General features: G+C 43.6%; 1 protein-coding gene across 6 annotated transcripts in view; it reads right to left on the reverse strand.

The window, feature by feature from the left end:
- ADAM11 (ADAM metallopeptidase domain 11) overlaps positions 1–17,329 on the reverse strand; it is a 789,906-nt gene that overhangs the window by 297,001 nt on the left and 475,576 nt on the right. For 5 of the 6 annotated variants that reach the window (XM_085646679.1, XM_085646669.1, XM_085646642.1 and 2 more), the window contains exons 17-20: positions 13,570–13,665; positions 6,109–6,189; positions 4,665–4,715; positions 3,668–3,731 (exon numbers count right to left, since the gene is read on the reverse strand). In XM_085646679.1, coding sequence (XP_085502805.1) covers positions 3,668–3,731; positions 4,665–4,715; positions 6,109–6,189; positions 13,570–13,665 — 292 coding nt within the window. The remainder of the gene's footprint in view (positions 1–3,667; positions 3,732–4,664; positions 4,716–6,108; positions 6,190–13,569; positions 13,666–17,329) is intronic. The other variant, XM_085646660.1, reaches the window with a different exon arrangement.

Below are 17,329 nucleotides of genomic sequence, written 5' to 3' on the forward strand. Positions count from 1 at the left end.
GTTGACAATTGGAAGAGATACTGGCCAGAACGTTTCAGGTTTATAAGAGACGTAGTCTGTTCTTCATTAGATTTACCACAAAGGATACGTTTCTATCTTGTACATGGTACAGAGACCACTCTCGCTCTCTCTATGGCATATACCAAGTAGACCGCCCGCACGTCCACTGGAGGGAAAGTGCCTTCCAAACAGCTGGCTGCCAAGGCTACCCACAAGAGCACTCCTGCCACTGGCAGAGTCGAGAAATCACACCATTACCGGGCCAGGACCATTGCTCTCTGCGAGATCCACCAGAAGTCCACTGTGCTGCTCATCGACAAACTGCCCTTCCAGCGCTTGGTGTGGGAGATTGCACAGGACTTCAAGACTGATCTGCGCTTCCAGACCTTTGCAGTAATGCCCCTGCAAAAGGCCAGCAAGGCTTATGTGGTCAGGCTCTTTGAACACAGCGACCTGTGTGCCACCTATGCCAAGAGAGTCACCCTTAAGCCCTAAGCCCAAGGACATTCAACTGGCCTGTTGTATCTGAGACAAACGGGACAGCAGATCGGCGCTAGCACACTCTAGAAGACTGGCTTGAAAGACATCTGTTGACCTTGCAGGGGATGGGCATGTGAGTTGAAAGATACAGATTGCTATAACGAAAATTGCCCTTTCATGGGACGAGCATGTGAGGTGAAAGATACCCATTATGAGTAAACACTGAGTCAACATTATAAGATACACTTTCCCAAGTTTTGTTCAGTTACGTGGAAGGCTATTCCAGTGTTTGGAAGTGTCTTGTATTAACTATTGTGTTCCGTCAATGAGTCATTCTTGTCTGGCCCACAGGTCTGGATTGGTTGTGTTTGTAGTATAGTACTAGGCCTGGGCGGCAAATTCCGTTCCGCTTGCGGAATTTGTGGAATTTCGGTAATTTCCGATATTGCCAAAAATTCTGCGATCCGTGGCTTTGCAGAATTTTTGGCTTGTTCGTGCTTTCAAAATGCGTGTTCGCGAGATATTTCCCTCCGAACACGCAAACACCATTCGCGAACAGGAAAAAAGCATCGCAAATGGGCGGAACAAGCAATTCCACGTGTTCGTGGAACTCTGCGTGCTCGCGGTGATTTTTTACAATTTTGCAGAGCTTTGCATAGCGCGACTATGCAAATTCCGCTCACCCCTATATAGTATCAGCATGTTCTCTGTATCCTCTATACAAGCATCATATTGACGGTTCAGTGAAATGCTGCATAACAACAATAAGCATAGGGTGCCCGCTATAAGCCCATCAAGCAGTGCTTAATTTGAGCCAGTGGTTTCCGGTGCTCTGCTCCGGCACTTCATCATCAACACCGACGCGGTGCTTGAGCACCAGTTACGGACGCATTCCTTTTTGGTAGGCACAGGAAGATTAAATGATTCGCCGAGAATCCCAAGATGTTGAACCTACACTGAGACTCGAACCTTATTCCCTAGCTCTGAGGTCGGCAGCTCTGGCCATTACACCACATGCTCTTCCCTCTTGTAGGGTTTCATGGCTTCTATTTTAGGCAGTGGTAACAGGAGAAATGGGCTGGTAGAAACTCTCCTGACGAGAGCCCTGGCACTTATTTGTTTACAGATTAACCACTGCCATCAAGATGGGGGAAACTGGAACAGCTAGAGCAAACATACTCTCAAAGGGATAGATCAAACCCTTAGAGGATAATGCTTCTGAGTTTCTTATTAACTGCAACGTCCTAGGCCAAATCCTTAATATATTAATTCAAAAAATAACTAACGATTACACCACAGATGAGTGTTCTCTGTCAGAACCTTATTGCCTTATTCACAATTTATTTTGCAAAAAATTAGAAAAGGCGCATAAAGTTTTTTCATCAGTAAATTCAGAGTAATTGAGGCAAAAGCCATTGAAAAGTCAATGTTCAGTGTAGGAACTTATTTGTTGAAAAGAGGCCCACAATTAAGTGACATACTAGTATTTATGCCTAAATCAATAACACCATAACAAGAGTCCTTACTAGCTCATCCTTTTTCTTATGGTTGGTTGGCCTTGCAGGGGTATTGACATGTTTTGGACTAGGGAGTGCTTTATTGGCCTCGTCAGGACAATCCCAGGGTCATTAGTTAAACCAGATGCACGAAACATGGACACAAGTATGGCAGCATCAAGGTCTGAATACAAAGCATAGTCTTTGTGGTTATTTACCAAACTGGGGATCGGCCAGCCAGGCGGGGATGTCGGCTTGCATGTGCCCAGGAGGGTCATATGGAGGCTGAAAATGTGGTCCCACAAGTGCGGAGAAGATCCTTTGAACTCAGAGAATGTGGCTACCACACCTGTGGGTGAGAGGATAGGAAGTCTACACGGTCCTCAAAGGATCAGCTACAGGGCAAAATAAGGCAAAGAAATACTGCATAGTATGATGTTTTTGTGGTCTGAGTTTCCAATAGTGGGAGGTATTTCCCTTCTTTTTAGAAAGGAGGGAGATCTGTGATCTCCTGCTTGACAGGGTTCCAAATGATATCGTGGAATGTCAGAGTCATGAGGATTCCCTGAAGGATGGCTGAGCGAAACCGACCAGGGCCGAGCATTTAACTACACCTACTCCTGGCAGGGTCGATTATGTATCTATCCAGCCCTCTCCTAGCGAAACGTCTTGCCTGAATGCTACTTCACTAGGCTACATCGCAACAGGCAATTAAGCAAGAGCTTTAAAAAAAATGCTTAAAAATAGGCATGGTAAAAAAAGAACTTTGTACATTACATCTGTTCATTGGGTCGTAATAACTGACATTTACAGTCTCTGCAACGAATACTGAAGACCCACCTTTCCACCTCCCTCAAGTGGATAAGATTGTTTTTTTTCTGGCAGGAAAGGGGATCCAATTGTAGGCATTTTGTGTACTTTGAAACAAAGAACAAATCATTCATTGTCTAGCCCCATTTGCCATATATGCTGCAAAAGAGTCGGTCTTCTTCCCTTAGCACTCTGCCTAGAGGGACTGCACACATTAGTGATCTATGTCACTGGTAGATGTTCACCCATCAACTATATGCTTCAGAGACTGGTGTCAAAGGGATGAGGCTTCTTTCCCTATAGCTCCCCTTGTTTTCTGATGTAATGTATAGTGGTTGTGGTGGTTGAGTTACCACTCTAGCTCCATGTAAGTTTGTTGGCAGTTATGAGCAGGAAGGCTTTTATCCATCTAGTTCTGCTCCTTGCTCAAAGCAGACCACACAATGATGTTTGAATAATGGCATGGCATTAGGTGAGACAATTTAAGGAAGTCACAAAAGCTGCTTTTCCTCTTAAATGTTATTCTTTAACTGAGTGTGAACCTAAGCTGTTAAGTGTGCTAAGTCTACTCTTCTACTGTGTGCTGAGTTCAATACCAGACAATAGTGATAATGTTACAATCAGAAGTTAGTTTTGCTGAATCAGGAGTCAACCCCAGATCAAATTGGAAAAAAGTACAAACTTTATTGAGGATGGCAGGTAGTGGAACGCCCCGCCAGGAGGAGCATCTATCCTGTTCAGCCTACACTCTATATTGTGAATGCAGCCACACTAGTAACAAACTCACATTCTATGACTAAGAACAGCAGGCAAGTAAACAAAACTGACAGATTACAAGAGATAATTGCAATAAAACAGAAAGATCTTCAAAAGGCACTTACTGTGTCCCCACAACACACTACATTGCCGATCCCTAGTTTTACAGCGGCCTCCATAACACCGGCCCTAAGGATGAAAAAAGGAAATTAATGCTTACATCTGGTCTAACTAAACTGCAAGCAATTTAATCGGTTCATCTTCCCTCTGCATGTACTGGTTCAGTGATCATGTTTTTCTCCCTGCGGGCCTATGCCTTTAGACCATTCCATACTCTGCTTATGTCTTGGCTACTAACCTTTTCTAGCTGCCTGCATCATGTCCGTGGCACTTACTACTTTATACATGTCTCATGATATTCACTCCTTTTTCTCTACGTATCACATTGTCGAAGCCCTTTCTATCTCTGTCCATCACATGTACCTACACCCTTACTCTCTAAGAACATTTTTCGGGTTCTAACACTTCTCTTTGTTTGTCTTACGGTCCCTACCTCTTTCTCTGTCCCCACTTGAGCATCCTTCCCTAGCACTTCTTTCTGCATGACTCATGACCACAGATACTTTTTCTGTCTGCTTATGTGTTAGTTCCTAACTTCTCTTAATGTATCATGATACCAGGCCCAGCCTTTATCGGTATATCTTGCAAATCTTGACTTTGCAACCCCTAAACCTTACACACTCTGCATTTCCCTAACTGATTTACTCTTTGTATGTTTCACAGTCCAAGAATCACATTGTCTATGCGGATACCATTGCCCCTGACTCCCTTCACGCATGTGTCACAATTTCGAACCCTTTCTCTCTCTGGGCTTGCCTTTTTACAAACATCTGTCTGACTGTCTCCCACTCACTTTGTCTCTTTTCTGTTCTTGAGAGGCAGCCTGCATATGCTGGGCCCTCTTTTCAACCTTCCCCTCATACTGCTGCTCATCTGCTTCTTTATTCTGGAGTTTTAATATCACCTTGGCAGTCTCAATAGGCTTTGCCTCTCACTGAATGTACCAGTCAGCTGTTGTGTGCCTGTCTTCTTTACCAGTCAAGCATTGCAGCAGATCCTCACCTGTTCATTTTCACAGAGGTAGCCATCCAGTTTGTGAAGGTTGGGAGGACACTGAAAAAAGCAGAAGAGTAGACAGTTCAGAAATGTAATTTTAAATTCATTTTCAGAATCCTAATGGGGCATTGCTGTTGTATTGTACCAACCAAATCCAGAGAATGGGTTCCCTAATTAATAAAATTGAGATCACTAAGCCAGCAGACCATGACCAAGACACCGACACTCATGGCAAGAGCTAACAGTTGCCGCCTCCAAACCAAATGTTACTTTTTGTTTTCATTAGTTGACAAGCTCTCCCACTAATTTGACCATTTACCTTATTAGTCACTTCTTCCCCATCTACCTACTGCTTTTTATACAGTGTCTTTTGAAGTTTTATTCTTCATATATTTGCCTATATTGCTCCAAAGGAAATTTCCTTCATCTTGTTCCCATGATTATCCCCAATCTCCCCTGAATGCTCTTCCAAAAAATGTTCAGAAAAGTCCTACTTGACACAATTATCATCTCCCCCACGTTTCTTACCAAAGTTCTTAACAACATATATTCAATATGCTGCTCTATGGCATATTTCCTAATGTTGCCTATGTTAGCAACATTGTCTCTGCCACACAAACTCAGGTCATATTATCCTTTCCTTGCTCTTGACAAGGTCCTTCCCACACTCTCTTCCCAATGCTTTTGCCTTCCTTTCCTCTAATTGTTTATTGCTAATACTGTCACTATTCCCATTTTATTCCACTCATCTCCTTTCTATGCTCTTATCCTACCTTCCCAATGTTTTTTAGTCCCACTTTTAAGGTAGCTTTTCTATCATATTGTCTCTGAGCTCTTCCTAATGGTACCTCAAGGTGCCTTTCCCATAGACTATGCACCATGCTCTTCTTATTGCCTGTTTCCGCTGCTTTTTCAATTGTTTCTTTTCTATCCTATAGCTACCCTTACCCTCCCCGTGCTCTCTTTGTGGTTTTTCATATCTGTGTTTCTATACGTGCTTACCACTGTCTCCTTCACATCCTCTTACTAGCTCCTTTCTCTCTGTGCTTTAAACATCTTTTCTTTATGCCTATATTATCCATCCTTTCCTCTAGAGTTGACCAATCACCCTACTAAACACTGCCTTATCTCCTGATCTGATTTTTCTTCGTTTTCTAATCCCCTAAAGGTACTCAGTCTCTTACTTCTTGATGCTTCTTCCATCTCCTGTTTAGAGACTGTCCCCATCATGGTTAAAGCTCTGCCCGAGTCCTAGCCATGCTCTTCCCATCTCCACTTCGACCTTTCCTACTCATCATCATACACTCCTTATCACATATTTATACTTGCCTTTCCTTCCCACCCCCACACAAGCTTCTGATGCCCCATCCTCTCCTATTTACAGCCTTCTTTCTGCCACATACTATTCTCCTCTCCCTCCATGTTTACTCTCCTCCACCTCAATCCTCACCGTATTGGAGTCACCCAGACAAGCCTCAGGAACGTCACACTCATTTGCCGAGTCTCGACACGTCGTTCCTCTGGGTTCATACTGTAAGAAGAACAAAATAACATTTCTAGTTTTCTATTTTGCACCACGGTTCCTCTTTCAAGTTGTTTAAATTGATGTGTTGGCCTGATGGCATCATTGAAAGGAGGCCCCTTAGCCTAATACTACTTGTTAGAATATCACCAGTAAGTTTCTTCCCCTCTTTAATAGGGCTATGTGTCTTCTCACAGTCATTTTAACTGTATTTTGATAATGTTCGATAATGTATCAAATATTGTACTATCCTTTGCTTGATACTAGCACCTCTTCTTCCCACTTGCACAACTTTGTCAACAATTACTTTGATTCTTTCAAAAGGGCACTCAGTTTTATGATTTCTCCATGTATAGTGGCCCTATTTAATGTACACCCCTTTTTACTTTGGGTAAGGATCTCTATAGGTGTCTGTGCTTAAACGCTTTATGTGCACAGCAACAAGAAAGGAATGTGAAAGGTTCTGAGCCTGGATGTCCTACAAAAGCATGTCAGTGCCCAGAAGTACAGGGGGCCTTCCCAAAAATTGGCTTTTCCAAAAAAGCTAGTGCCTATAAATGACTAACAGGCAAAGTCGTGAGCAGAGACAGTCAATTCAGCTTGCCTAACATGCAACTCTGGTCAATCGTACTTATCATTCACTGCACTTATATCATTGGTAATCTTCTCCCGTTACCACTTCCTTTGAATGGAGTTAAGAAAGAGTTAATGGTGAAGAGAGGAACAGAATACATCTCCCCTCCCTTCGAATGACCTCCCAGCATAGGAGCACCACTATTCACAACGCAGAAATTACGAAACCTAGGCCTCTTTTCAATGGAGTAAAGGGCTTAAACTTGCAAACTTCCCTGAGAATCCTTCTATTACTCTGAACCAAACACTAGGTAGAGCTCACTAGGATGCAAAGCCTTCCAAACCAGGCAGCTGAAATCTACAAGAACCTATGGATGTGAAACCAAATAAACCAGACTAGAAAGGACTCTTCTGCTTCATAGTAGATGTGAGGATCAAAGGTGAAGCCTTCAGCACTGTACACAAAGCCCACGAAGACAAAGAATCAGGCCAGATGTTAAAATCAATACCCAACTGTATGCCCAAAATGACCATGAACTTAACAACACTAATCACCCAATAAGCTTTATAGAGGTGAAACTTGGAACTACAACCTTGGGTTGGAATTGTTCCCCTAGATGGAGACAAGCCTTTATCCCTAACCAACTTAAGGAGTCTCTAAAGATGAACTAACCACATTTCTCCTAGATTCAATAAACATAAGACAGATTTATTGCTTTTGGCAAGGTCTTAGCCTGGCATCCCACTAGTGGCCAGAAGATGATCTGAGTTCCCCTCCCGCCCCAGTGTCATTGACATGAAATATGGAATCATCTTGATAACCAAGTTACTTTCGTCCTTATCTTGCTTTGATATTTTTCAGCAATTAGAATGTTCACTCCTATTCTACCAGTCCACTTTTCACTAAACTGCAGTTCAGACTCTTATTTTCTCTCATCTGCACCATTGCAATTCTCTTTACATTAGCCTTCCTTCTTACTTACGGTCTCGGCTCTAGCATATACAAAATTCTGCAGCACCTTATACATGATCACAATTGAAATGTTAAATCGTTTGTGCAATACGCTAAATCCAAGTTCAAGGGTTGCAAGTAAAAATATAGCCTACAGAAATATAATTTGAAAAAACATGCATGAAAATATAGAGTACCAAAATTCAGACTGGAATATCTCCCTACAAAAATGTGAACCTGCACCTTGACCTGATCCCACTACCAAGCACTTCTAACATGCGAGGGCTGGAATTAGAGTGGGAAATTAACCCAATTGCTTATCTTCAGTGACACTCTTCTGGTGGAAACTCTATCTAACTACAAATTCTTCACCTTGTGAAAGCTCTGCCAGGCATCAGACTGGAACTGGAAACTCAAAAGCAGTACTCCTGCACACTAGTAGAGGCATTGTGAAGCTCTGGATCATTGTTGTTCCGTCTGGAAGTAACAAATGGTGTCGCATATAAGAAACACCCAGGCACGCTGACATCAGTTGCTTTCAAAGGCTTGTCTGCGCATTCAGATGCATAGACCATTGCCAAATTGGCTTAACCAGTGTGCGGGTCTCTAGTTTGATACCATTTTAGATGAAAAAATAAACCATTCCATAAAATGAGGAGGTGGGAAAGTCGGTGAGGAATCTGAGTTTTGATAGAGTAACCACCAGAAAGAGCATTACCTACAGTAAATAAATTGTTCTTCGGGTTGATACCTCTAACCACAGTTTGCTCACCTTGGAATAGATGCTAAAGAAGTACCTTTCTGGGTGGTGGATCTGTGGAATGGCTCAGACAAAAAGGTCCTGCAGGATCGAACAGGCAAAAACCCCATCTCGAATGACCTGTCAAGGCAATAGTGCTTTGTTAATATGTGCACTGATGTCCATGTAGAAGCCTGATGGAAATCCAGGACAGGCACTCTGCCTGCTGGCGCAACAGTAGAAGCCTTGGCTCGAGTGGAATGAGCCCTTAATCCTTCAGGTGGTGGCTGCTTAGCTTGCACAAATCTTAATACAGAGGACTATCCACCTAGAAATAATTATTTTCTGCACAGACTTTCTTTGCTCCTGAGAAGCCCACAAAGAGTTGATCCTCAACCCGATGGTCCCTGGTATGATCAATGTAGAAACTGAGGGCTCTCTGTGATTCCAAACAATGGAGTCTTTCCTCCTCTTTCAGGTAGTGAGGTGGGGCAAAGAAAGCCAGAAAGGTGATAGCCTGCCTGACATGGAAAGGTATTACTACTTTCGGTAGGAATACAGCTCGCGTTCACAACACTAGTTTGTCTGGGAAAATGTTGGGTAATGTGACTCAAAAGTGGGTTCCAACTTGCACACCTGACTACAGGCGGTTTTTATAAAATTTTTGTAAGATAATATGTTTATACCAGTGCGTTCAGCTGTGAGCTTGGGGACCTGCCTATTGGTACTGTGACCAAAACTATTCAGAAGAGGAAACGGAGCCACTCCGTTCCTAACTCACAGCGCACTGCGAAACGTCCCTGGGGTTTCTATTTATAATGTAAACATTTTTAATCATTAGCATCAAAAGATAAAAAAAGTTATACACAAATGTGATTTTTAAGCAATTCTTAATTTGATATTTCTTTCTCAATGAAATGTATAAAGACATAAATTATCTTCTCAATAATGCTGATATCCAAGGTTCAAACTAGACATATTCAATGCATAAAACAGTATGCTCAAAACATAGGTTTTAACAATTTGCAAAAAGCGGACCCAATGCATTTTGGGTTGAACCCTTCATCATCAGGGGGAAATCATAGATTTCATTCTGACATGATGAAAGCTGTAGCCTCCTGCCGGAACAGTGAAGGAGAAAGGAATAAAATTAGAAAGCAACATCGAATCAATATTAATCTAATACACAACGTCATCAAAGCGACTTACGATATCTGTGCTTGCAACCACTATGCACCTTTGTGGTTATAGAAAACGTATTACCGGAGAGAGAAAATAAAATAGAAGTTAATGCGGTACGAAGGAAAGTGCTTGATAAGTCGGATTCTGTATTCTCTAGATGAGATTGTGACCCCCGAGCTATTCACAATGCGGTGACAAAACCGTGCATACCAGGTGGCACCATAAAACTCGTTGAGAAATAATTGTGGTGTATTCGAAAATAGAAAAAACTGTGCGTACATGTTGAGTAAATGCATATTCTTGTCGTGTAAGTGCAAGTCATCGTGGAATTTAATTACCTCAGAGCGTTAAATTATCAATGCGGAAAGAGCTTCCGGCTTCATGTTGGTGCGTCGCTATAAAACCAAACGTAAACTATTATTTCATGCCCACCGACTAACTGCCTCAATGGTGATGAAGTGAGGAATAAACGATCTTACCTATTCCTATGTCGTTACCAACTTTATCTGAAAAAGTAATGCAGAATTCTAAGCCATCCACTGCCCCATTAGTAATCGTGTGCGCATGGCATGCCTAATGTCTGCCAACTGGTGATACGTCTTACCTTTAGAACTTGTAAAGAAGTTAACGTATCATATCTAAAACAGAGAAAGTCTCTGGTTAAACTCCTGTAAAGAGTTAAACTACCAATTACTCCGACTGCAACAGGATACAAATAAAAAGACTCACCAGCGTCTGACGTTAAGACGTCCCTAATCACCTGACTCCGTAAGAACCTGACGCGTTATCTGCTTATATGGCTATGTGTTCTGCACAGAACTAGTTTCAAAAGGGCACTAACTTTATTGATGGCAATGCCTACAAAATAACACGGACGAGGCTAGCAATCGTATCGTGACAAACCCAAACGGTGAAAGAAGTGTTTAAGAAGTGACAAACACAAAGCAACACAGGCTTATTAGGAAATGACCCTATCAACAATTCTTTGCTACTATAAACAAAAATAGACAAAACAAAAATAAACAAATATGCTAGGCGAATGTGAGTCAGTGACACGTGGTGATAGTGAGTACGAGCACAGATGTACACTCACAATACGTTCAGTTAATTAGTGAACAATACCAAATCTTAGCAATACTTTTTTACAGAAAACATGACATTTCATAATTGTCATTAAGACCTTTTGGTGTGAGAGTTCCAAGGTAATTTATCCAAAAGGTTTCTCGTTGTGTCAATAAGGTATGAGCTTCTATGCCAGCACACTCAACTACTTTTTCTAGAATGGTGAAACGGAGTTGTGGGATGGTGTGTGGTGTGTCAATCCAATAGGCAGCTAAACATGAGTTGCTGTTTTTATTGCGTATCATACTCTTATGTTCAATGATTCTCGTTTTGATTTTACGTGTAGTTCTGCTGACATATGTTAGTCCACAGGGACAACGTACAGCATATATTACTCCCTCTGTGTTGCAGTCTGAAGTGTGTTTTAACCTGATGTTTTTGCCGGTATGGGGATGGTGATAAATGTTACCGGTGATTACATTCCCAAATTGTCCACAATTCCAACATTTCCTCATGCCCTTGTGTATGTGTGTTGGGTGCGAGGGTTTTGATTTCAAAAGTTGTTTCAGGTTGTTTGAACGTGTGTGGTACCGCATGAACTTCTATTTTATTTTATCTCTCCAGTAGTACGTTTTCTATTACCACAAAGGTGTATAGTGGTTGCAAGCACAGATATCGTAAATCGCTTTAATGACATTGTGTATTAGATTAATATTGATTTGATGTTGTTTTCTAATTTTATTCCTTTCTCCTTCACTGTTCCGGTAGGAGACAACAGCTTTCATAATGTCAGAATGAAATCTATGATTTCCCCCTGATGATGAAGGGTTCAACCCAAAATGCATTGGGTCCGCTTTTTGCAAATTGTTAAAACCTATGTTTTTAGCATACTGTTTTATGCATTAGATGTGTCTAGTTTGAACCTTGGATATCAGCATTATTGAGTAGATAATTTATGTCTTTATACATTTAATTGAGAAACAAATATCAAATGAAGAATTGCTTAAAATCACATTTGTGTATAAAGTTTTTTATCTTTTGATGCTAATGATTAAAAATGTTTACATTATAAAGAGAAACCCCAGGGACGTTTCGCAGTGCTCTGTGTGTTAGGAACGGAGTGGCTCCGTCAGAATCTGGGCCAAAGATCTGCCACGTTGTAAAGGTAGGTATCAATGTAAAGGACTGGCTATAGGCTGCTCTCTAGTAGGATCGGAAAATGGCCTTAGTTGAGGTCGAGACAGCTTGGAGTCAGAAATTGTATAAGCAGCAGATCCTCTTCCGCTGCCAGCGGCGTCGGCACAAATGTCAATGTGAAGGGAACCAACGCAGGGAGAGTGTGGAACTGAAGGCAGCACCGAAGCCGGTGAGGAACCCACAGCAGGTTGAAGAGGCACAGACTGCGCCGAGGGTGAACCCATCAGTGGAGCCTCAACTGGGGGCCTGAGTGGGTCCTTGTGCCCAAACATGCACCAAAGGGAGCTTGATGCATGCCAGATATGCACAGCATGGCCTCCCTAAAAGCCTCTACCTGCTGTGATGTCACTGAGTGCCAAGAAATCAGGTTACACCAGGACCAAACCTCGGAATCAGCTGTTTAGGAGTTCAGGAGCGAAATGGAAGGGTATATTATGCCCTAATGCCCTTTCTGGAGTTCAAGAGTGGCATAAAAGGTAACCGAATCCTTCTTTGATTTTTGTGCTTCTTCTTACCTGAAGACTTCAAAAGTGACTAGGACCAGCAATAGGAACAACTTCAGGAGCGGGGCTTTCCTTTTGACTCTTAGCTGGTCATGGCACTGAGTCCTCCACTGTTTGGCAGCACAGAGTTTGGCTTCACGCTCACACTTGACCTTCGGGCTCATCTGGGTGCAGTCATCGCAGGCCCTGGAGTCATGCTCCAACCCTAGGACCACCGATGTACCTTGTGGGGTTCTGTCACAGACATTTCTTTGTGACAGTCCCTACAAGGTTTAAAAACGGTTGTTTTTAGAAGTGGCGTGTTTCCCTTGTGCACTGGTAAAAAAGAGAATTTTGTAGATAAAGACTCATAGAAGATAAGAGGAGTAGAACTCAGGTCTGCATTTGAAGACACAGAAAGAAAGGAAAAGGAGTCAGCTTGCCAGTTTGGCACCTATATGCAGCCCTGCTTGTCACCTTCGGAGAGGAACTACGTTGGTGCAGAGCAGTATGATGCCACCTACCGGCGCGCACTAGTACTGTTTTTGAGTTTCCAGATCCATTCAGACACCTGGGGAAATATTCACAAGGTGATGAATTTGTGGTTAGAAATATCCATCAGAACCTGCAAATATGCTGGAAGTGATTGTCTCTTGTGTTAGAAATTAAATAGAAGTCGAAAATGTTGTTAGGAGATATTTATGTAAGGATGTCCGGCTTTTGGCATTCTATATTATTGAGTCAATGTTTTGCAAAATTGATCTGTTAAGTGTCTGTTTTCACATGGAACCGATCAGAGAGAAAAACATCCTATATGTGTTTCACTAATTGCCTCAAATGGATCTGTTACATCTACAGCTGATGGAATAATATCAAACCCACCAATTGCGGACTGGATTCAAACTGCTCATTCTGACACATCGAGCCCTCTAAGGTTCATTCTCCAAACCCCAGAGATCACTGCTCTTCTTTTCAACCCACTCGTTGTTTCTCCCCATCTCACCTGTAGCCATCAAAGCATCTTCCCTTGAAACTCACAAGACCTGTCCTCCTCACTACCCCAGTTCTGCTCCTCACCTTGGTGTCCCCAGCTTGCAATGTCACTCCCTGTGCACAGCTCCCTCATCCCCCTTTTTCTTGTTTCCTTTTTTAGGGCCCATCCTGCTGTACCTTTCCACATTGCCCCTCAGCAAACCTCTTACCCGGCAGCTTCTGCAACAAAGCCCCTCACTACACATTGCATCATGTGTCAATGTGCATTTTTTGCAGCAGTGTCCATTGGATGTCTTAGAGCACTCCTAATGAATACAAAAAACATAAAATAAATTCTGTTTTGTGCAGTATTTCACAATAAGTAGCAACAAAAGATTATCCTGGAACACAGAGTGCCACCCTTTCATAGTTTATAAGCGAGGACTGGGCCTTGGGGGTTACCAGTGTCACCAGCATGGAGAAGGAACTAAAAAAGGTTTGATCTTCGTGTGCCAATCTGCTTGGTCCATGACAGATAATTTCTCCCCTCTCCTTACAAACGTCACACATACCCTGTCCATACCAAGAAGCATTCAGAAACAAACCACAGGAGGATACCCATAAACCCAGGTGTGACCTGGGTCAATAGTATGTAGCGTACAACAAGGTCTTAACAGGTATTATTTAGTTGACAGTTATAAAGAATCATGCACATAACAGTTTGCAAGGGAAGTGGAAAAAAAGAGAAAAGGGAAACAAGAAACCAAGAAACAATGAATGCAAAAAATCTTTTTCATGTATTTGATCAAGAAATCAAAACAACGGCACTCTGTTACATTAAATGTCATGTAACCTGTACAAAACTGTGCACAAGTGCTCGTGAAAAAGGTGAACGGCACAAGTGACAAGTGAAGGGTTATATACAGCGGAAAATGGCGCAGAAAAGAACAATAATATATACAGTGAACTCTTATTAGTTCCCATACATTAATGAGTACAGTTAGGGGTCGATTCCGATCCTGTATTTTGTTTTCCCGTACGACTCGTATCCGTATTTTTTTCCGTACGAATCGTACAAGTCACGTCCGAACCGTGAAGTACGATTCGTACGGGAAAAAGTACATACGGATCTGCCCTATCCGTACGAATCAGATCGGGAAAAGTTGTACGAGACGTACCCGGACACTTTTCCGTACGAATCGTAAACATGCAGTCCGACCGTACTAGTACGATCCGGACCGGCTTCCCGATTTACGATTTGTACGTAAAACGTCCGTCCCGTACACGGGGAATGACTTGTACATATGCAATGTCTGTGTACGCACCGTACAGTAGCAATGTCGGTGTACGCACCGTACATAAGCGATGGCGGTGTACGCACCATACATAGCAATGGGGTTGTACGCACCGTACATAGCAATGGGGGTGTACGCACCATACATAGCGATGGGGGTGTACGCACCGTACATAAGCGATGGCGGTGTACGCACCATACATAAGCGATGGCGGTGTACGCACCGTACACAGCAATGGGGGTGTACGCACCGTACATAGCGAAGGGGGTGTTCGCACTGTACATAAGCGATGGCGGTGTACGCACCGTACATAGCAATGGGGGTGTACGCACCGTACATAAGCGATGGCGGTGTACGCACCGTACATAGCAATGGGGGTGTACGCACCGTACATAGCGATGGGGGTGTTCGCACCGTACATAAGCGATGGTGGTGTACGCACCGTACATAAGCGATGGCGGTGTACGCACCGTACATAGCAATGGGGGTGTTCGCACCGTACATAAGCGATGGCGGTGTACGCACTGTACATAGCAATGGGGGTGTTCGCACCGTACATAGCAATGGGGGTGTTCGCACCGTACATAGCAATGGTGGTGTACGCACCGTACATACACAACGCATGGGTGTGTGTGCCTTTACGACTCGTACCCCTGTACCGTACTGAACCACGGACACTGTAAAACAGCACAAGGAGGGTCTATTCGACTCGCACAACACCACAAAAAACGTCTACACTGCACAAAAATGGAAAGGACTGACCTCGACACATCCAAACAGGCAAACAGAGGGGCAAACTCACAACCACCCTGTTAGAAATGGGGGTCTCCAGTTGGCAATGGATGGCCACTGTCCAAGTAGGGACCCTTCTTCCTAAGTCAGAGTAAGCAGCCTACACCCTTTGACAACCCCTGCTCAACCCTGTGGTAACGTAGCAAGAGCAGCTAGGCTTATCTCAGAGGCAGTGTGTGAAGCATTTATGACCATACACAGTAATATAATGAGGAACACTACAAATAGACACCACTCAAGTAGTTGTGAAAAATAGGTATATTTATATAGACTTAATCACAAGACCAATAACAGTAAAATTCCACAATACTAGAAAAATAGGGTTACTTTAAAAATGCTGCAAAAATAGTTCAAGGTGCACAAAATGATGTTCAGTTCAATGCAGTGGTCTCTGCGACCCTTTTACTCACAAAGCATCTGTATTCCGTAGCAAAGCAACAAAAAGGTCGCTAAGGAGTTGTAGCGATAAATTTCCTCACGCTAACCAGCGATGTGTTGAATCCTTACCGCAAGGGAGGATGATGCGCTGGGTTGCGGGCAGGAGAAAGCGACAAACTTCTTCACGCTAAGCCGGTGATGCGATAAAATCCTTGCCGCTAAGGGAGGATGATGCACCAAGCCTGTTGCGTGTGCGATCTTGCTGCGATGAAAGAAAATGGCGCTCCGCGAGGGAGCGACGATCCTGATGCGATGCGGGAAAAATGGCGAACGCTCGCGTCCGCGCTGCGATGAGCTTGATACGATGATTTGGGGTTAGCGAGCACTTTGGGGCCCGCTAACAAGCAATGCGACAATCTTCGTGATAGCGGGCGTTTTCAGGCCCGCAGCCAGGTGCTGCGACGAACTTCGGGAAAGCGGGTGTTTTCAGGCCCGCTGACGGGTGATGCGACGATCTTCGGGATAGCGGGCGTTTTCAGGCCCGCTGACGGATGATGCGATAATCTTCGGGGTTAGTGAGCGCTCGGCGACAGCTGAGCGATGATTTTTCTCAAACTCACCAGCTGCAGCGGCTCGCTAACGGGGGTTAGCGATGATTTTCAGCACTCTCTTCTCAGCAGTAGAACTAGAGGCCCTGGAACTCACAGGAGCCTCAACTGCAGATAGAAATCCTCGCTGGGAGGAAACAGGAGGCTGGTGGTGGAGTCTGATGTGCCTGAGACTCCTGCAGGAGGCTAGCTCTCTTCTAGCCCTTGGGTGATTGCTGTAGCCACAAAATAAAAGTTCCTTCAAAGTCCTTTTCCTCTTCTTCCAAGTCCAGTAGTAACCACTGCAGGCCAGTCCCAGAAACAGCACACAAGCACAAGGACAGTCCTTCTCCTGCAGATTCCTGTAGTCACACGGACAGAGGTTCTTCTTGTTGTCCAGGAGCAATACAAATTGTAGGGGTTTGGGCACAAATATTTATACCCCCAAAGTCTTTGTTCTTAGGGGTCACAAGCCTCTGAACCCAGCCAGAACCAGTTCTGCCCAGCCCTGGAGCACTTTGTTTACCAGGCTGCATCCTTCCTTTCAGAAAGAGGGGGTCTGCCTTCAGACACACAGTGGGAGGTGGAGCCAGCATTCACCTTGCCAGGCACAGCCCTATTCAAGTGCAGGAGCTACCCCTCCCCTCACTCCAAGGCAGATCTCTCTATTCAACCCAGGTCTGACTCAGCCTGCCCTGTCCCTCCAAAACCAGACAGCCAATACACATAATAGCAGAGCAAACTGGAAGGCTTAGGCAAGAAAGTACCTATACTCTAAAAGTGGTAGTTTCAAACACAGAATATAAAAATAACCTTCACTAAAAGATGTATTCTGAGCTCAGGCATACTAAATTTGTTTTTCTACCATGTTCTGTGGGTCAGTTAGGACTATAGAATGTAATAGCCCAGACCTCCCATTCTGGCCTATGGAGAACAGG

Source organism: Triturus cristatus, chromosome 1_1, assembly GCF_964204655.1.
Source record: "Triturus cristatus chromosome 1_1, aTriCri1.1, whole genome shotgun sequence".
In the NCBI taxonomy this organism is placed as follows: Eukaryota; Metazoa; Chordata; class Amphibia; order Caudata; family Salamandridae; genus Triturus; species Triturus cristatus.